The sequence below is a fragment of the Galeopterus variegatus genome, unplaced genomic scaffold (assembly GCF_000696425.1).
Source record: "Galeopterus variegatus unplaced genomic scaffold, G_variegatus-3.0.2 Scaffold459, whole genome shotgun sequence".
NCBI lineage: Eukaryota > Metazoa > Chordata > Mammalia > Dermoptera > Cynocephalidae > Galeopterus > Galeopterus variegatus.
Window position 1 is genome coordinate 450,850 of NW_007726570.1, and position 21,397 is coordinate 472,246.

The 21,397-nt window shown below is 37.3% G+C and overlaps 1 protein-coding gene across 5 annotated transcripts; it reads right to left on the reverse strand.

Moving 5' to 3' along the window:
- Nucleotides 1-581: 581 nt before the first annotated feature.
- Nucleotides 582-21,320, reverse strand: FAM122B (family with sequence similarity 122B). Of its 5 annotated transcripts, none has more exons than XM_008569039.1 (10): nucleotides 21,223-21,320; nucleotides 18,280-18,358; nucleotides 14,195-14,251; nucleotides 13,851-13,894; nucleotides 13,713-13,767; nucleotides 13,360-13,461; nucleotides 13,011-13,096; nucleotides 12,351-12,412; nucleotides 9,660-9,756; nucleotides 582-2,352 (listed from the first exon to the last, which is right to left on the reverse strand). In XM_008569039.1, the coding sequence occupies exons 1-10, from the start codon at nucleotides 21,318-21,320 to the stop codon at nucleotides 2,283-2,285; spliced, it is 750 nt and encodes a 249-aa protein (XP_008567261.1). In that variant the 3' UTR covers nucleotides 582-2,282. The 5 variants fall into 5 exon arrangements, with proteins under 5 accessions (XP_008567261.1, XP_008567258.1, XP_008567257.1 ...); XM_008569036.1 differs by lacking the exon at nucleotides 582-2,352 and adding an exon at nucleotides 3,136-3,280; XM_008569035.1 differs by lacking the exon at nucleotides 582-2,352 and adding an exon at nucleotides 3,136-3,280 and having other exon boundaries at nucleotides 12,351-12,415.
- Nucleotides 21,321-21,397: the final 77 nt, after the last annotated feature.

Here is a 21,397-nt window from a genome sequence, read left to right on the forward strand (position 1 = left end):
ATTATCAGGACCACAGGTGAAACTTGAATGGGTCTGTAGATTAGATGGCAGTTTTGTATCAAAGTTAATTTCCTGACTTTGATAGTTGTGATGTGGTTATGTACAATGTCCTTGTCTTTAGGAAATTTACACTGAAGAATTTAAGGGTAATTGAGGTATCATGTCTGCAACTTATTCTCAAATGGTTCAGAAAAAACGTACGTATATACACACACACAGAATGATAAAGCAAATGTGGTTAGATGTTAACAACTGGGGAAGCTGGGTGAAGGACATATGGGAGTTCTTTGGGCTATCCTTGCAACCTTTTTGTAAGTTTGAGATTATTTCAAAATAAAGTAGTTCATATATTTTTTAAAAACTGAAAATAAAATTGAGTTTTTATAACCGGAGTCATGAATAAAAGGCTTTGGTGCTGCCTGTTCACTCACCCCCCACCTTGCTCTAAAAACAATTTATAGAGGCTTATAAATATGTAAAAAATATAACAAGATAAAATAGATTGAAAATAAGAAATATGCATGAGCCTGGCAAGAAGAAAATAATTATTAATAAAAATAAGACAGACTTTTAAACATTACTAAATTTTATGCAGGTATACACACTTTATTAAATTTGAATTCTAAGATATATACAAGGCCAGCATTTCACAAAACATCCTATTATTCCAAAAGCAGTTATCATGAAACACAGTGATTATATGTCAGTCAAGCAAAAACTGTATCTATAGGATTTTCTTATATCATCTCTTGTACCTGTTTTTAAATAGAAGCCTGAAATATATGATATAATATTAGTATAGGAAGAGAGAATTTTACTTTATAACAATAATCACTTTTTAAATATTAGACTTTATATAAAAATAAAGGGGTATTGTCAACAAAGCTCCTCTGCAGGTTAGCATCTCTTTTATTTATTTCAAAATAATCCCTGCACAAACTTAACTTTCTAGTCCATTTAAACAATAAAAACTAAAAACACATCTTGGTTTAAACAGTAAAGTGAATCACCTTGCCTCCTAGTTCTCATGCCACTGTAACAATTTCAATTTCTGATCCTAGTTCTACCCCACCACTGAATTTCAAAAATAAATTTAAATATCGTCACATTTCAAAGGTTATTTCCTAACAGTCCTAAGTTAGAGCCCAAAAATGATGGCAAAAATTGTCCCTTTAAGGCAAAGAAGACAGTAGAGTGAAGGTGGATAAATCTCCTGTAAGACAAAATCATCTATTATCATCACAGAAGCAGAAACATCATAACATGGTTCTTCTATAAACAGAATAGATACACTGAATACTACTGAAGAAATTTTTCTTTAAAACAGCATACTAGGGGACAATCTTCATAATAAATACATTTATGTTAGGTTTGAAGGACTATGAGCTTTGCACAGGTGAACACAATATGAGAAATAAAGCCATTAATGGCTGTTGTGGTGATTATAATTAAAAATAAAGAATAGCTGTGATGCTGTAACAGAACTACTGCAAGCTAAGTGATGCTCGCTTGTAATTGAAAGAGAATAGGTTTCCCTTCAAGCCACACATTATCACGAGTCTGTGAGTGCCTCCAAAAGCACATCATCTTCCTTTAAAATCCAAGGATTTTTGCCTTCAAAAGACACAAATGCTGCAGTAGTTTTCATTCCTTACATTCGTTTAAAAATGGAATATCATATCCTAGCAGGAAAATTTGCATATTAAATACAATCCAACCATGATGTCTGAACATCAAAAGAAACCTATCACGACATTTTACAGTTATAAATAATAAATAACATAACAATAGTTTACACTCAGATTTGTTAAATAGCTCAGTCAGGAGTTCCCTCTTTTAAAAATTAAATAACTTATGTCACCTCACACTTACTAGCATGTATACTGTTCATAGCTAAAACAGCTTCTTAAGAGCAGAATGCACAATAACATTGACTTTTTCAGCTCCTAAAAGCTTTCTCGTAGATATTAAACTGCCCTTGCTATAAGGAAGCATGAACAAAAACTGGATTCCAATTGTGGTGGTAACACAATAACCAAAACACCAATCACCACACGACAAAACAAACAAATCCAATGACAAAAAGGAATCAGAAAAAAGCAGCAACCAAAACGGTATGTGGCAATCACACATATAAAGCCCCCTTTTCCACCCTACCTTACAATACACATCCCTTACAGCACGACAGTGTACCCCAAGGCACCTAAGGCCTCATAATACCACCTGAGACACTGACAGCTCCATGGATGCTTTAGTACACAGTGGTTTGTGTGTAAATAACATTATTCATTCATTTGTAGATGCTCCACACATCTGGTCAAGGCAGGAATTTCTTCTCCTTGATAACACCACCTAGAAATATCAACAATATTTTATATGTTCCTTACGGCAACAGGTTTGGGGAGAGAAATATCAACTGTGGTAGCAAAGTCATAAGAACCTGTGGTAACTAATGCAGGCATCCTGTAAGTCCATTTGCATTCTCAACACTAAAATCAATCCTCACTTCATACACTCCAGCAGCAAAGAAGCAGTAAAAGTAGTAATGAAAGCAACTACATGTTTCTTCCTCTCTGTGATAAATGGCAAATAAGCAGCTCAAACAGGAAAGAGAAACAAAATAATGTACTTTAAGCTGATGCAGAAAAATAAAAATTTAGTACATCAAAAGCCATTTGTATCTTATTGTGAAATAAAGAGATTTGAAACTATGTAGTCAACAGAGAACAAAAAAATCTCTCAAGCAAGAGAATTTCTGATCAACTCTGTCATACCACTGCTGGGGCAAAGAACCATTATAGAAAATACACATCAGTGCCTTCCTTAAACATATAGACTTGAAAATAGGTGCTCTTTGAGGCACTAAGAAAAAAAATATCCTCTAAGCAATCAAAAATGAGTATTTGCAATTTAGTCACTAAATCCAAAATGAGATCAGCAAAAACAGACATTAGTAATGTCACTACACTTACAAAACTGAACTTCAGAGAAGAGAGATGCCAAAAAAATAACAGCATCAGAATGGTTGAAATCTGTAAAACTTCAATCCTCATATGGATCAAAGTTCTCTTCATTTCTCACTAAATGTTTTATGTAAGAAACAGCAGTTAAAACACTGAATCAGAAATGGTTAAGTCACTTGGGTGAGAGATCATCCATCAAGATGAACGGAGAATATGAATTGGAGCATGCTACTGGAGAGTCTGCGGTAGCGCTGCCTTTAGCCAGTGAATCTGAGGATAAGCCACTGCTGCTACTACTGCCATCCAAAATATCTGAACTGAGGACAAAGCAAAAAGAATTATAAGCAAATGCATCCATTAAGGTAAACATAACATGCAACACCATAGTTTCAAGAACTCATGAATCAGTAGAGCATTTGTAAATAATAAAAAGCATAAAAGCAACAGCAATGAACTACATAAGAAACCCAAAGTAAGACTCTCAAGGTCCTGTATTATTTGAGCACCCCCTGGAGGCACCAGACTGTCCAACATACAATAAGCGTCCCTCTTGACATGCCATGGTTTCCGTGAGGGTGCTCCCTTACACTCAGCTCAAGAGATTTCTATCCATATATTTCTCTTCATACCTTCTTACTCCCATCAGGCTTGGAGTAAGAGGAATGGTTACTTATTGAGGTGACCATTCTTGGACTGTTTGAAGTGTCCAATTTACTCTAAAACAGTCTTTCAACTGCCCTAGAGTTGACCACTTCCCCATTCTCAAGAGGCCTTCAATTCAAACACATTGTTTTCTGATTTTCCTGTCCAATTATATGCCTTTTATATTCTTCTCATTTTATGAATTCCTTACATTGCTTCCTTTCCTCTTGTTTTCAAAACCCAAAGGTATCCTTACTATCTCTAAGAGACTCCTTTTCTTTGATCCCTTTAGTTACTCTCCAGTTGAGCTTCTAATACCCTCACAGTCCACTGCCTCTTTAATCCTGACAACTGGCTTCTGCTCCTATCCTTCCACTAAAACTCCTGATCTGGGTATCAAGAACCTCTAGAACCCAAGCCAAAGCTACCTTCCGCACATAGCTCATGTGCTCACTGCTCCTCAAAATCAATGTGGCCTGCCTCATCAGTCTAGCTTCACACTTCAGCAAGGAATTGAGGTTTCGCATTTTGGCATCAAGCTGTCTCTCTGGCTTTGATTCCCATCAATCCAATATATAAGCTCTATGCTCTATATTTGCCCTGAATTCCCTCATTCACTTATTCTAATATTTACTGAGTGCCTGCCAAGTGTAGGAAATACACTAGATGTTAGAAATACAACAGTGTATAAGACAGTAATGGTCTCTGTCCTCATCAAATTTACAGTTGAGTGGAGGAGATAGGCATTTAAATAATCATGCTAATAAATAATTAAAATTTGTGATATTAGTAATAAAGGAAAGATAAAAGGGGCTATGAGAGTGTATAACATGAGTAACCTGCTCTAACTTGAAGGAACAAGGAAAGCCTCCCCAGAAGTGATATTTGTGCCTGTTATCTGAAAGGTAAGTAGGCATTAACTAGATAAGGTTTGGGAAGAAGCAACAGTAGCTCTAGGAACAAAAGCAGGCTCGTGAGGCTATACAACAGAGAGTAAAGAGAACACAGTGAGAGATGAAGCTGGAGAGATAGTCAGGCAGTTTTAGAATCTACACATACTCTTTATTTCTGAAAAGGAAAAAAGTATAGAATTGGTGAAGGAATTACGAATTGGGAAATATGGGTTCTAGTTTGTTCAGTCACTAGCTCCTTTGCAAAAGCCCATTGTGGCCTAATATGTTCTGAGTGTAAATGTTATGAGTTTTTAATATTATCATTTTTATGAATTTCCAAGTTAATGTATTCTACTGTTAAGTAACCTATGGTACATTTAGAAGTTTCTGGGCCCTATACCACTCTCAATGAAATACAACCCCCACCCATTCCCCACCCCACTTCTCTACTCTTCTACTTTTCTTTAAAATGTCATTTCTTTCTATTGCCTGTGGATTGTTTTTAGGTGGAAAGAGACTACAAATAGGCTTCAAAAAAGTAAAAATAAAAATGGAAGCAATGATTCCACACTACTCCTACTTTATGCTCACTGCTGTCAAATGCATCATTAATAATACCACTTTTAAGTATGAACTTTGGAAAATTTAGCTGGCTGTAATATTTTTTCAACCAAATGGCAAAATGGATCTAAAATATGAATTATTCAAACTACTGAAAGAAAGTTGCACAGATAATCCAAGACACTGGAAAATCAAAAGACCTTTCTATTTGCCTTTGGAACATATGTGATTTTTCCTCCTGCAGCTTTTTGCCTAGACTAATATTAAAATGAATTTACTTTCCTAAAGCACATATTGGCTAGGCAGCTGAAGAACATGCTCTGTGCTACTTGGCAGGAAGCAACAGACTTAGATTAAAATTTGGCCACCAAGTAGATAATCTGAGCACAAATAAAGAATTCCTTATTCCAACCACCAGACTTATGGTGAGCCCTGGGTTAAAAGATTCCATCTGTAAAAAGACCCATTTGCTTGGGTGAATCCTGTAATCATTCAAAAACACAAAACATAACTCGTGCAGTGAAATTTGTCTTCTAACACTGTTTATTACCTTAAGAGAAATAAGCTAATGGAGAAGTTACCACAAAAATTAGAAAAAAAAAAAAGCCTGAACATTTCATTTTAGAATTCCTTCTCTATTATTAAATATAAATGCATATAATTTTTTTCATTAACAGTAAAATAACAGACTTAGTCTCCACTGCAATCTAAACACAGAACTTGTTAAACCTTTAACCAGACATTTTCACTAAACTAAAATCTAGTTTCTGTTATAATTTAATCTGGTAAGAGTACACATGGTCATGGAAGCAGCGACTACGAGTCACAAGTCACCCAATGTTATATCCATGTAAAGCAAGACTTTACATGACTTTCCAATCCACAAAGAGATCACTGTATAAAAGTAATTTTCACAGTGTTCACTATTAAATCTTCTACCAGAGGTTCTAAAAGCAACAAAGTCTGGTCCAATTTGAGTTTCTCTCTTCTTCCTCTCCTAGCTTAAACTCTGATGGAAGTGCTTATGAGCCTTACTTAGACTAATGGCAGAAAGCCAGACAATAGTAGAAAATCAAAGGACCTAGACAATTCAAATTAGGCATAAGAGTACCTGAATCAAAAGTGAACTAATTCATTCCAGCCACTGAATACACATATTGAGGCAATATTTGAATCACACAACTGAAAGTACTTATGATTTAAATTATTGCCCTCTGTCTAGAAAAAACTAAGGGTGAAAGCATAAGTGAATCATTAAAACATTCTAATGATATGTAACAACAAAAATAGGATGTCCAGTGTGACTCATGCTATCACCTCACCTGGCTGAGCCACTTTGTATCTTGTCCAGTCAATAAGCTGGGTTCTATCAGATTAATGGCAGGCAGGTAAATGCACTAGAAATTAGCCACAACCCCATTAAACCCAGTGCAGATTTTGGTATAAGGTAAGACTACAGGGCATCGCCCCACTCCCTGTTGTGCATTAAACTGATACATATGGTACGTTCTCTGGTCTTTACTATCTTGCCTTAGGAGAGAGCAGCATTATCTTTCTCAATAACCTCTACATTTTTAAGATCATATATTTAAATACCATCATTTTCAGTCATGTTGGGGATAGGAGTTTAAATGTATCAGCACAGATGCCTAAATTGCTAACATAAAAATCTCTAAAGTATATGTACACATTCCTATTAATTTATTAAATAAAACATGACTAAAACTTATTTTGGTCTGTCACATATTCATGATGGATTTTTTTTTTTGCTATGATACATATAACATTAAAAATAATGTTAGAAACAGTAAGATAAATCTAATGAAAAATATTAAGATAAAACCATCACATTAACACTGATGCAGTGGGCAAGAAAATTCATGGGAGAATTTTTCCTTTTACGTAGGAGAAATAGACTACCACTTAATCTTCACTGCATGGCCAGCAGCCCTAAAAATTCCCTTATTTTACATAGCATGCTGCAGATACCTCAGTCTTACTCCCAACAGAACAAGGAGCAGAGTAAGAGTTCTCAACATGCAAAAAGAATCAAAGCACCATGCAAAGGTGTACTTCTGAGTTATGCTTAAACTTTTGACGTTCATAAGTACTAAATGCAGAATGATACAATTCCTGCCTTGTGGTTGACAATGTTCCCCAGAGTTGGTTGGCAAAGATTTCAGAATTTTTGTTTAGTAAAAAAATATGAAATAAAAAGTATATCTAACTGGACACAAACTCCACATGCATCCATATTGAAACTTCAAAATTAATTTATACTTCAAAGACGTCAGATTTTAAAGACTAGTATCTAGTATATAAACTTCAAGTTAAAGGTTGTAAAACCCATCTTTTCCTTTTCTTTGTGTGGTGGGGGCAGGGAACAAACTATAACGTTTTTAATGATGAGATAACATCTACTAATGATCTGATCATTTTTCTGCTCTCTAAAAGGTAGTAGAAAAATTGTTTCCTTAGTTTCATTATCAAGTAGGTTGCCCTCCTTGGCAATAGAAACCAGAACACAGCTGGTTCCCATCTCTGTCCCCATTTCTAACAATATGAATGTCTGATTCTGATCAATGAAGCTGCATTAAAGAGATAGAAAAAAGTTTCCGCAAAAGCAGGATCCCTTTTTTTTTTTACATAAAAGGAATAACTTGTACTTAAAATCTATTAACTGCAGACACAAATATCAGCCTCATTTGTATATAAGGTGTCCCAAAAGTCTTAGTGTAGTTTGTAGCTTTAATAACCTCAGAAGTACAGATGCTACTGACTAAAAACATTATTTGAAAGCTTAATTAATTACTTAACTATCTTTAACAGTTTTGTGAATTTTGAGTAATAAATTTCTTTTTCACAGATTACTTGAGCCATACTTTGGCTTGTTAGCACTCTACGAGTGGCTGTGAATAAAGCAAATCCCTCCTATGTGAGGCAACAGCTTTTTGTGTTTAAAGATCAAAAGTTTCCTTCATCACCAATGTCGATGTTCCCAGGGTTCTCATAATCAGTCACAGGTCTACAGAGTATGGGAGTAGTGACAATAGAAATAGAAATCTCACAATGGCCACCGCCATAGAAGGCTTAGGTTGTGCTGCTCAGAGGAGGACAAGGAGAGGGGACCCTTGGTAAATAGCATACCTTCTCTTTCCTTTCTTATTTTGCATGAACCTGTTTTATGGCATCCTGCAGTCAGCTAAGACAATATAAAAATAAATCACCTCACCCTGTACGTTTTCAGTTGGGCAAAATTCTGTCATATCTTTTAACTCAGTCACTTGGTTAGTTACTGGGTAAGCAAACCTATTTATAGTCATGTGCCTATATTAAAACACACTTTACCATAAAAGCGATATGCAGTTTCCACTAAGTATAGAGTTTCATCCACTAGTCCTCTTGACGGGCTTCAGAAGTTTCCTCTTCGCAATCATCTACATACCTGGAAAGCTACCAAGTACACTGAGCTACCAAGGACAGACAGAGATGTGAGGGAAAAGAGACTGTGGGGCTGAAAATAACTAGAACAATCTAAAAGGCATCTGTCCCAAGGTTTGAACAGTACCAATCAATGAGTCTAATAAACTAGAATAATCTGAGAGTTTGTCAACTAGAAGTACAGGTTACCTTACAGAAAACAAACAACGAATAAGTGATTTGGGAAAAAGGAATCATCAATCCTTATACCTTGTAAGTGGCTTATACACTTCCTCCATTTACAGCATTCTATCCTTCTATTTTTAAAGTGTGTGCTCTTGTGGACTTTTAAAAAAGAACCTCAGCCGTAAAACTCAGGAAAAAAAAAAGTTCTGAAAGGCACTTCACAACTGTGTCTAGAACACAGGTGCTCAGCAAGTTGATTAGAAAGTCCCCCCAAATTCTAAAATATTACCTGGTCACTGCTACTGTCCCTTCTCCTTCCTTCCAATATGTATGTCAGCATCCAAGTGCCCAACTTCAGGTATAGAAAAAAAAGTAAACTTTCTCACACAAAAATGCTGAAAGTCTTAGAGAGAGACCTATACTAGGATGAGTAAGACTAAAAAAAAAAAAAAAGTTTGCGTGAGTAGATCATAACAATCAGGAAGTGTTACTACAAAAACGAAACCTTAGTTAGCAATGTGATGGAATATTCCAAAATTTCCAAAAAGATTTTATAACAACAGATCATGCTATTTAGAGAACACCATGCTTTACAGAGTGCAGCAATTCTGTGCTAAGTCAAAAGGATATAATAAAAAATGCAGCCAGAGCAGCAACAATCAATGCACATTACCCACAGCAACCTAGAAAACCTTTCTCACAACATCCAACTGCTACCACTCTAGCACACCATTACACCTAGTGAGACAGGCTGACCTAACAGGAGCTAGGAATGAAAGTGAAGGTGCCAAAGACATACACTTCCAAAGGACATACATGTGACTTTCAAATGACCTATTTTTACAAATTACCTATACCTCCCTGGAGATTTCCCCTCTACCGGAGCATGGATAAAAAGTTGAATATATTTTAAATTATCCCAATATACTTTTGATGTGGCTCTTTTTAAGTGGATCATACCCTAATATCCTTTTGATTTTATTTCATTTTTTACCATGAACTGAGATCAGACAATTGCGCAGCATCCGGAGATAGCATATTGGTAGTGCCTTGGAAGAGCCTCTTGGGCTGGCTTTCAGTCTCCATTTCACCTAAAACAGAAAGACATGATGCTACTGGAAAACAATTTTACAAATACAGACTTGGTGTTAAAATGGGGTGATCTTTGTTTAACCAAAGCTCAGAATACTTCTTCAAGCCATTACTTAAAAACTATTTTCCCATGTGCTTTAACACAGAAGAAATATGCTTCCACATAACCTCAACCAAAAAGTCAGCAGCCCTAAAAAACTTCTCATTATGTGTGGCATGCTGTAGATATATTCATGCTCTTTAATAGAAAAGTAGGACACTGATTGCATCAGACAAAATGAATCAAGGTTAACCAATTAGTAATAAAGGATTCCCAAATAGCTGAAACTCACAGTATATATTTTATGCTAGATGGTTAGCAAAGAACAGTGATTTTAAATATTTTAATATCTGTACATTTGCTGAGATGACATCAAATGGGTTAAGAAAAGGTATAGTCTGATAAACAGTGTATAAGGAAAAGGTTGCATTAGACTATTTAGTGAAAATGAAGATTAAAAAGTTTGAAAGCATATTTGTAATTGAAAGTGATTATTATTCAATTCACAAAATTGATATTGTACTGGCTACCTCAATCCCATAGATTTTCTCAAAACTGGTAATAGAAGAACTTTGCACCAATAGGAATAATGCTTAACATTTTGCCACCAGGAGTACAAGACTAACAACTCTAAGTTAGAAAAAGCCCCTTTCAAAATAAGCCATGTTTTTATTTAAAACATGCACATTCCTTGGTTTTGAAGCTCCTTATCTGAGCTTGAAAATGGAATGTTAAAGACAATTTCATTAATGGGCCTATCTATATTCCAGTAGGAAATTAGTAACTTTGAACTAAAAACTGATTCTTAAGATGGAAAACAATCAAGCAAAAACAAATGCAACATTCATTTTTTCCAAGTTATCAATTAATTCATATTATCTTTCCTCTGGAGCTATTCTGAAAATTACTGAAATTTAGGAAAAGTTATATTTTTATTTGCTTTTTCCATGTTTTTATTTGCAGCTTTATTTATTTATTTATTTTAAAGCTGCTCCCGGGCTTTTTACTCCACCTCACTAGCAAAAGACTTTAGCCCTTTTTAGCAAAGAATCCCTCCATCTGCTGGTATATTTTGGAACAGCTATGAAACTCAACAACCATACTAATTCCATCAACTTCCTGCAATAAATTTTAAGTTAATAACAATAAGAATAATAATGGCTTTATTTCCAAGTGTTATTTTCACTGAATACTTCTGAGAATGTTCCTAGGACTGTACATGTCTTCTTGCAAGATTAAGGAAAAAGACCATTTATAAAATAAAACATTCGCAAAATACAAATATTGTCACTATATCAGGACCTATTTTCCAGAGCATACCGTCTTTAATTTTAAGTTGTCTGAAATATAGCACTTTCTGAATCTGATTACGATCCTATGACTGGAAAGTTTTCACCAAACCACAAGAACCTATTCACCTAACATTAGGAGAGTTGATTTGTTTATTGGTCCTGAAGGTGATCTGTACAAAGAAACCACTTACTGAACTGCTTTTAAAAGTTACTGTTAAAACTCTTGTTTAAAATGACATCTGACACTTGCAATCATGTTGTCATATCCTCAGCAATAATGACTAAACCTGTGTTAAATTTCTTCACCTTTATTTTTCTCACAACAGATGCCATCAGGTCCCCTCTACAAGCATGTAAAACTAGCACTGATGGAGGCCATTTCAGCTTAGTGCTTTGTGGCTCAAAATAAGGGAATTAAGAGAGAAATCCATTATATAAAAACTCCATAGACTTGAATATAGGGCAATACATTTGCTATGACATTAGCATATACTTGTATTTCTGCAACATATCAACCATGTATCTCTTTCACATTCATATCACTAAGGCAATATTTTTGAAATATATGTTGATAATATGAATACATGAATAAGATTCAATTATGAACTGTTAGAAAGTATAGATGTATCAAATAACTAATTCACAAAACTGAAAATCAGTAGAGCATACACTGGGAAGAATACTTCACATTTCTTTAGAAAAAAGAACAGCAATGCCGTGAGCTAATTTCTGACAGGAATTCTAATTTTTAATTCAAGTTCAGCTAGGTTTAATACCAGAAGCATGACACATATCTTTCCTTTTTTCCCCCAGCTTTACTGAGGTATAATTGGCAAAAAAAAAAAAAAAAAAAATACATTTAAGGTCTATAATGTGATGATTTGATATATGTGTACATATACATATATATACATATATACGTATTGTGAAATGATGACCACAATCAACTTAGTTAACACATCTAACACCTCATCCAGCTACCTTTTTCTTTTTGTTTTAAAAGATGACCGGTAAGGGGATCTTAACCCTTGACTCAGTGTTGTCAGCACCACGCTCACCCAGTGAGCCAACCGGCCATCCCTATATGGGATCCGAACCCAGGGCCTTGGTGTTATCAGCACCACACTCTCCCGAGTGAGCCACGGGCCGGCCCCTCCAGCTACCTTCTGTGTGTATGGTGAGAACATTTAAGATCTACAGTCTTAGCAAATTCCAAGTACTCAATAGTATCATTAACTATAGTCACCATGTTGCTACATACCTTTTCTTTTAAGAGGACCAAGAGCACTGGGTCTAATGCACTTGACTGGACTCTGACTCCTCCTGCTTTGATGAGTATACAAACAGGACGACATGAAGTAGTTCCAAGATGCAAGATAAACAGCATTACAGCCCACCAAATAAATAAATCAAATTGAGTCAGAGGGAGAAATGAAAAATGCTTGTGTAACCAAGTAACTGCAATGCCAATAAATGATTTGACCTGGCTAGTGGCAATCTGGAATAACATGGTATTTTAAGCCATTAAAAAAAAATCATTATATAAAACAAAATACCCACAATAGTTTAAAGAAGCAGATACCTTACTAAAAAGTTATCTGGATTTTGACTGGTCAACCGTCTTAAAAATTTTTTTTCCTTATCCTTAAAAAGGATATATTACCATGTGTGCATATGTGTGTACGTGTGTGTTGGTCTTTCTGAATATAAATCAGCACTAAGTCCCCCCAAAATGAATCTGGTAAAATGTTAATGGTAGAATATAGGCAGTGGGTATATGAGTGTTCAATGTGAAATCCTTTCAAATCTGCTGTATGTTTGAAAATTTCCATTATAAAATATTGGGGAAAAAAGTTAATCTGAGAGATAAGTGTAGTGATGAGTGGCACTTCAACCACACGTAAAATTCAAGTTCACTCACCTTGAAAATCGTCTTGGACTAGGAACGGGACTCGGCGGCAACCCACTGCTACTCACGAACATTTGTAAGGATGGTGAAAAGCATTGCTAGAAAAAACATATTTCATGTTAAAATACTTCTAGTGTTCCACTTTCAAAGGTTCTTTTCAAAATGACAGAAACAACCCCCTTTGAATTGCTTAGCTATGTATCATATATATACATTTTTTTCAAACTACTATCATAGGTTTTCATTGATTTTCCTTTAAGTCACTGGATACTTCAAAAGTGAGGTGATTTGTGCATATGTGTTTTAGAGAGTAAATGGCTTGGTGTGTGAAAGAGAGTGAATATCCTGTCAATGATCCTACCTTTCCAAATCCTTTGGTGGGTGAAGGTGCTGGAGAAACTGGAGTGAAGTCAATTCTCTTAGGAGAATATAATTTCTCCGGCTTGTCAAAATCACTATCACTCTGTAAACATAAAGTGTGATCTCCTCACAATAATTCAGCACATCACAGCTCTTATCTACCACTATAACACACCTACATTTTTAAATTAGAGATGTATAGATTCTAATATTCTGCTGGGAAAGCAGAGATCAAAAAATGAGTATCAATTTGGAAGCAGAAGGGACAGATGTGGATGAAAAAATTAATGAGGCCAGTGAACAACATGAAGGTTTCTACAAAATAAAAACCAAGCAGACGTGGGGAAACTTTACCAGGCTCAAGCTCTCATCCCATGATTGGCTTATCTGCATTGCCGTTTGCACTTCCCTGAACCAAATAAAATGAAAGGCCATCAGTGTTCACAAACAAAACATGTATCAGGCTAGGCCCTGTTCTTGCGATGCACTAACCTTTCATGGGCAGTTTCTCTGTTCATCATATCCAGGCCTTCTTCCTGCAAAGACAGACATACACACCAGAAACATAATTTTTATCCACACACTTCTCTATTTCAAATAAGGACTTTTCTACCTCATTTGACTTCCTCACAGTAGAACAGAACTAACATTCTACAGTTGTCACCCATGCCACGTCTACATTTTATCTGCACACTCAGAAGAATTTTAATAATTTGTCTCCAACTAACCAGTTGCATCTTGACTTATTATTAACATCTAAGTCTTCAAAATAAAAATAAAAATGAAAACGTAAAATCCAAAAGCATTTCGGATCTGAGCTAGTAAGTAAAATTTACCCTTTTAATCTGATGCAGTCTGCTGCTAGGAATACGATTAGGTGAGGATGACAGCAACTGGAAAGAGAAAGTAAACATTTACTATTTTCTGAATCACAAAGCAGCATCTGCTGTCAGTGCTGGTATACAACCTCTTTCTTGATAATTTTTCATATTCTTCTTAGAAATTTAGCTTTTTAAATCACTGAACATTAATGCACTAGATGCAGTACATGCAGTCTTTACAAAGTACACCAGGTGTCCAACCTCAAAGCACCATCTGTCACTAGGCACGCATTGACTTTAGCACTTTTCCCAAATGAATGCAGAGCTGTGTAAATTTAGGGAAAAAAAGACTCTGAATCTTGGAACTATCCATTACCCCACTTATCTAAAATAAAGAATTGTATGAGAAGGGAAAGAAACACCAATATTATTAATTTTTATAATCAGTGCACCAACGGAGGAGGATGGGCTAATAACCCCAGTATAACATTTTTTCTATGATTAATGTTTACCAAATACACTTTAAAACTGCAATAAGGAGATTTTCTTTATATGATTTAAATCAATTCTAAAATTTGATCACTAATGCTATCACCACAAACCTACTAAAAATAAATCAATGTGGAAAGGCAAGGTGTATCTCTAAAATAACTGCTACTTTCCCTTAGATCATCCTTTTTTCTTTTTTTTATGCCTCTTATCCAATCCCTGTCCTTCCCCTCTTTTCTCCTTCCCCCTCTAATAGCTCATCCCTTTTTCAATAATACAAAGCTGAAATTATTTGGGGCACCAAATTATGTTCTTTCAAAATAATCACAATCTGGTCACAAAATGTAAAGTACAATTCATATTAACAGATCTCACAGGGTTCTAATAGCCATCATTTAAACAATTGCTGTTTTATTCCCTAATGAAATACAAATGAATGTGTAGTACTATCAAATAAGACAATTATCATGTTTCAGAGGCCCTGTGTTATTAAAATTTTTGAATACTAATGCAGTGAGCAATATAAAATGGTGATAAACTGCCCTAAATTTTTTTAGGCAAAAGCTAATTCAGGTAAAATTTTAAAAAGTTATTCATTGAAATATGATTTTACCTAAAAGGATATCCCTTCAGTACCTCCCTTTCTTTTACTTTTTCCCCTCCTAGGCTTTGAAAAAAGAAACACTTTACTAGTAAAATCCCTTTCAAAAATATTTTTTTCCATTGTGAAAATAATACATGTTTACTGGTGAACTCTTAATGAGAACAGCATGGATGTGTCAGCCAGAGAACCAAAGAAGCTCAAAAGGCAATGAAATCATCAGGAAAACTAAAGTGAGGATGGCCAAAAACTGACCAGGGAGAAAGTCATAAAAGTAGATGTTATCTTTACATAACATACAACTTGTCAATTTTAGATAAAACTGGAAAGTAGACCAGAAAGAGGGACAGGAAGCAGCAAAGCTGTGTCTAGTGACAGAAACAAGACAGCAATGTATCGGTTGGAGAAAAAAAACCCAAGAACTTCAAGGAGGTGCTTGTGCTAAGCAGAGCGAAGAGCTCCAGTGAGATACGAAGTGAGGCCCCTGACCCTGGCAATTAAGTGGGAACTGGTGACTTTTGCAAGAACAGTTTTTAATGGAGTTCTGGTAGAAGTAGCGAGACTACAAACTGGCAAGAAATTAGAAGACAAGGAATTAGAGGCAGTTAAGTGTAGACTATGCTTTGAAAAACTTGGAGAGGGGAAGGGAAAGGGAAGGAGAGACCTGTGAAAAAGAAAACAGTTTCCCCCCTGCCACCATTAGATGTGTGAGTCAGGAGAAGGTGGGAGGAAAAGAGCCAGTGAGAAAGAGACTGAAGACACAAGACAGAGACAAGATAATAGACTGAGCAAAGTGACAGGAGAGTCAGAAAATGTATGAACCATTAGGGAGAAACACCATATGCGAAGGTAAAGAGATTTTAAGGAGCAGAAAACTGACATTTAAACAAGATTGGTTGTCTGTCTTCTCTGTGAAGTGAGAAGGGTCATCTGCTGAAAGTGAAAAGTGGTGAGACAGGAAGCTGGCATAGTCTAAAAAAACAAAAAGACTTAGAATATTGCTTTGGAGAACACCACGGGGCCAGGGGCACCTTGAACCCAACATGTTCTTGATTTCTCTACAGTACTCCTAATAAAGGCAACGTCATTGTCCTGGTCATCAAGAAACAAAATTTCAGTCACTTGGAGGCCTGCTTTTCCCGTCCTTCTATCTAATTGGTTGGCGAATCATGAAGTTCCTACTTCTGCATATCTCTTTCATAGTCCTCTCTTATCCATTTCATTTGCCAGCACCTTACTCTTTGCAGGTTACTATGGGACACAGATAAGTGTATTAACACTGTGATACAATGTACACAGTGTAATTAATATCATGATAGTTGTAGAAAGGAGATGTAGGGATTAAACTGAGTTTCAAAAGACCAGAAAGCTAGAAAGGAGAAGGGGGATGGGGCGAAGGATAGTATAGGGATCAACAAAGAACAGTGAATCACCATGGCCCCTTCAGAAAACAAGGTATTTTGATGCAGCCGAGCATGGGGTATGTCAGGAGGAAGTGAGAGATGCACCTAGACCAGAATTGATAAGAATATTCACGTCTTACAAAAGTGGTGAGTATAGAGAGGTAAATGCATTCTTCCCTTCTTTGCTATGCTACTGTTATCAGAAGCACAGCTGTACAACACATATAAATGTTTTTCATATGTCCAGCAAAAATGAGTAGTTATATTTTCCAGTATCCTCAGGGAAGGAGGTGAAGTGAATCAAACCTCCAGATAGCTAACATTTCCCCCTTGAAGTATTTTTAGCCACTTCAGCTGGAAATCTGTCTGAAATGTGTTATACTTTTCCCTTGCTTAAAGAGATTATACCAAACAGAATGGCACTGGAAGAGCTCTGTTCTAACCCCAGCTCTTCCACTTACTCACTGTGTGATTCTGAGCAAGTCACTTAATCGTCTGAGTCGTAGCTGCTGCTTCTTGTATTTGGGAAAAATAGCTTTTGCCCTGCCTTCTTCATAGGGGTTGTTATAAGAAGTAAATGTGTGAAAGTACTCTGCATAACAAGTAAAATACCATACAAGTGTAGGTATTACTAGAATTTAAGAAAAGGCTAATGACCTAGGTATCACTAAGAACATTATTATACAGTTCTATACCCGTGATACCCTCAGGGTCTATTAACAGCATCTCAGCCTTTTACTAAGCCCACAAACTAATTGTTTAAAAACCTCTGTCTGCTTTTCAGTTTTTCCCTCTCCTCCCTTGCTAGCAGCTATTAGTATGCCTTTTATACAAATGTACCCCCCTTCTGATTTGCTGCTCACACACTATTGGGTTGGAAGCTTATTATATTTGTGCATCAATTTCAGATGATTCAGAGGTCAGAGAGGCTCTCCTATAAATAAGCTGGTGGACCTTTGTGCATAGACTATGGAAATCTAGTTCAGCCATTTAGAGGTCTGTTTGCTTACATCTCTGATGTCTCCTAGAGAATTGAAGCTGATGGATAATGAGCTCTATATGTAAACTGCTATTATACAAAAAACTCATCATAATTTCTCTCAATGCAACCAACTAATAACGTGATCCCTAACAGCTCTGGCTACAGAGAACAGTCACAATCAACAACTCTTACGAGAATGTAAATACAAGCACTTTAAAAGAGTCTTTACTGTGGAAAACCAGCTTCGTCCAACAGATAATTGTCCGAAACAAATACTCTGCTACCATTTCAGTAATTTTCACATCCTAGGACAAATAAAGACCACTGTTCTCAGCTATAATTAGAAGTTAATCCTGACTTACCTCACAACCATGATGCAAGCAGTGACAAATGACAATGAACTATTTTTTAAAATACAAAGTCCCATGGCAAAGAAAAATTTTTAACCAGGTCTCCTTTTTGTACCAAAAGCTTAAAGGCCACAGCATAAGCAGTAAACAAGACAGGTAAAATAAATCTTTTCTTTTTTAAATAACTGTGCAAAGCACATAATTTTGAAAAAGAACTACACTTGAAAGTATTTTCCCCAATCCAAATCACTTTAGATACTTACTTCTATACTTACCAAACTGTGACGGCTCATAATCGTTGTACTATTCCTTCGAGTTCTAAATGTGTAAGGTTGAAAAACCTGTGAAAGGTCACTGAAAAATAAAAATAAAATTATGAATGTCTTCCAACTGAAGATGTCTTTCAAGTATATCAGCATCAATTCTCCAGTCAACACAAAATCTCCTATGGCTCCTCATTTCAAGCAGAGAATAAACCCCTCACTGTCCTCTTTGCAGAGCTGCCCACCTGGTGTGCTTCGGTTACAGGTTTGCCAAGATACTGATCTCCTCAGTGGTTGGGGGGCAGCTCAGAGAGGTGTGGGGTGGAGCTCCAGACTGGTTGCCTCCAGCTGCTTCTGGTCAGAGCTACGCCCCCAAACCGGTTACCACCAGACATGAGCAGCCTGATCTGTTTACCCCAGGGGACCTACAAATATCACTGATTTCTGTGTGTGCCATGACCTGAAAAAGCCTGGGGAACCCTGCTCTACAAATATAAGCCCTATCAGCACATCTACTATCATTCTAAACACATGTGCTACCTTTGAGCCTCGCTGTTCAACTGAATAAACATAACTGAAGTTTTGCTCGTGTTGCCCCTTCTACCTGAAATTCCCTCCCTCCTACTACCATCTATCAAAATCCTTCTTCTCTCCATATCCATCTCATATGCCATGCCTTCATAGAAGGCATGGCACAAACCTCTCTTCATTCCACAAACCTAATGCAATCATTCTCTCCTTTGAACCCAAAGAGCACACTGGGAGATGAAAGGCTTCTCGAGACACCTACTTTACCTTTTATTAAAGAAAAGTGTGTGGGTGTCTTACACCCCTTAATACACAGGAATCTTATTCATCTTTGTATAATATCTCTGCAGTGCCTAGCACAGTGCCATGCCCACAATAAGAGTTCAAGAAGGATTTTCAGAACTGAACGGGACTAAGTTACAAGGGATCACTGAGATCACCTAATTTAGCTCCCCTAATTTTTTTTTTTCCTTTTTTTTTTTGTCTTTTTTCGTGACCGGCAACGGATCGCAACCCTCAGTGTCGCGCCCGTACAGGACCGGGACCGGCAACGGGATCGCGACCCTCGGTGTTGCTCCTGCACCTCGCTCAGCCAGTGAGCGGCTGGTCTGTATGTGGGATCCGAACCCTCGGTGGGAGCGCCGCTGCGCCGCTGTGCTTCCCAAGCGGCGCACTGTAGCAGTGCGCCACTGGGCTGGCCCCCCCTAATTTTTAAATGAGAAAACAAAGGCTCAAAAAGGTTAAATGAGGGCCGGCCCGGTGGCGCACTGCTATAGTGCGCCGCTTGGGAAGCGCGGCGGCGCTACAGTGCGCCACTTGGGAGCACAGCAGCACTCACGCCGAGGGTTTGGATCCCACATACAGACCGGTTCCCGCTCACTGGCTGAGCGAGGTGCAGGGAGCAACACCGAGGGTTGCGATCCGTTGCCGGTCATGAAAAAAAAGAAAAAAAAAAGAAAAAAAAAAAAAGAAAAGGTTAAATGACTCACCCATGACCATAGCTAATTAGTGAAAATTGGGACCAGGCTTGGTTTCCTCACCCCTTCTTCGGTTACATCATGCTATCCTTCAGGTAATTACTTAAATCATGATTCAAAAAACAATAAGTTTTTTCCTACAATAGTCTAAATGCAGGTCAATAGGGTCACCCAAATCTCTAGCAATTGTTCGCTTACCAGATTAAAAAAGACAACCAAGGGCCGAGCCCGTGGCGCACTCGGGAGAGTGCAGCGCTGGGAGTGCAGCAGCGCTCCCGCCGCGGGTTCGGATCCTATATAGGGATGACCGGTGCGCTCACAGCGCTCACTGGCTGAGCGCGGTGTGGCCAGTCTCAAAAAGGACCAAAAAAAAAAAAGAGAGAGAGACAACCAGAAAAAAAAAAGAGACCAGTTTATTGTTATAGTATCAAAAATAAATGTAGGGCCAATGACAGCAACAGTAAAGCAAAAAGTCATTCCATTATTCCCTCAGTCTCAAAATTATATTTAATAAAAAAAAAAAGGAAACCTGTTTTTTTTCCCAAATAAGGATGTTATAATTAGTTCAACAGACAATGATTATCCCTTTCTGTGCCTTCACTGTGCTTAATTAATATGTTTTTGGCTAATTCTACTACCATCCCCCTTTCTGGAGTAATGCCATTTCTACAGGGTCTCACAAATTGGCTCTCTACCTGAGTTGTGTACTTACAAAAGTGAAATGCAATAGGTTCAGGAGGTGAGCCAACCTAACCTCCAGTATCACAAGGTTCTGCCTTAATTAAGGTAAAAATCTCTGGTGACTTATTCACATGAAAACACAAGACCCTGTCACTAAAACTGAAGGGTTGATTCTTTCCATTCTTTTCTAAAACCTGTGTTTTCACTGGCCTAAGCTACAGGCCACCCTTCTTTTTTTATTCCCTGAAATGCATTTCAGGCAGTTTTAGAAGCTGGAAACATTTTGACAAATCCAAATCACTTAATATGACTTGAACACACCATTTAATGACAAATTACTAGATAAACTGTGATTTATTAAAGTAGACTTCTGTTAATGCCAGGGTTCCTAAACTAAGCTTAGAAATAGCAGCTCTTAGAGACAGGTGTCAAGTTGCAAGTCTAGTTCCAGGGACTTCAGTCTGACATTCCATGAGTAAATTAGGCAGGGCAAGCAACCTGTCAGAAGAGTCAGAAGCTTTCTGCAGTTCTTTTTAGAATGAGACAACACGGCCCCAGGTAGAGGGGGCCCTGTTTCCCCCACACTGTCCAGAGTTTGGGGTCAAACTTTCACTCCACCTTGGGACCCAACTCACTGTCAAACAGTCTCCACCTCCTCAGTTTGGAGAGCCCAAATGAGATCGAACTCGCACTTTAGGGAAGGAAGACTGCTTGCACGGGGTCAGGGAGCCCCTGAACCCCGTATTCCATCCTCTCCAACCCTGCTCACCTGAGCCCATGGATCAGGGGAGCGCTGCTGGATCTCCTCAGGGTGCCCCCATCAGATGTGTCAGGCTCAAAGTCCAGCTCCATTTTCTCTTGAGCCATGTCGGAGACTAGCAGGCAGGCACAGCAGGCAGTGCTCAGCTCCTGGTGCTTAGCTATGGACTCCCAAGACTCTCACT

Coding starts and splice junctions, on each gene's coding strand:
- FAM122B (XM_008569035.1), bottom strand. CDS start 21,320: ATGGCTCAAGAGAAAATGGAGCTGGACTTTGAGCCTGACACATCTGAT. Junction 14,252..18,279: donor TTATGAGCCGTCACAGTTTG/GTAAGTATAGAA, acceptor TTCTCTTTCCAG/TTGCTGTCATCCTCACCTAA. Junction 13,462..13,712: donor GGGATGAGAGCTTGAGCCTG/GTAAAGTTTCCC, acceptor TTATGTTTACAG/AGTGATAGTGATTTTGACAA.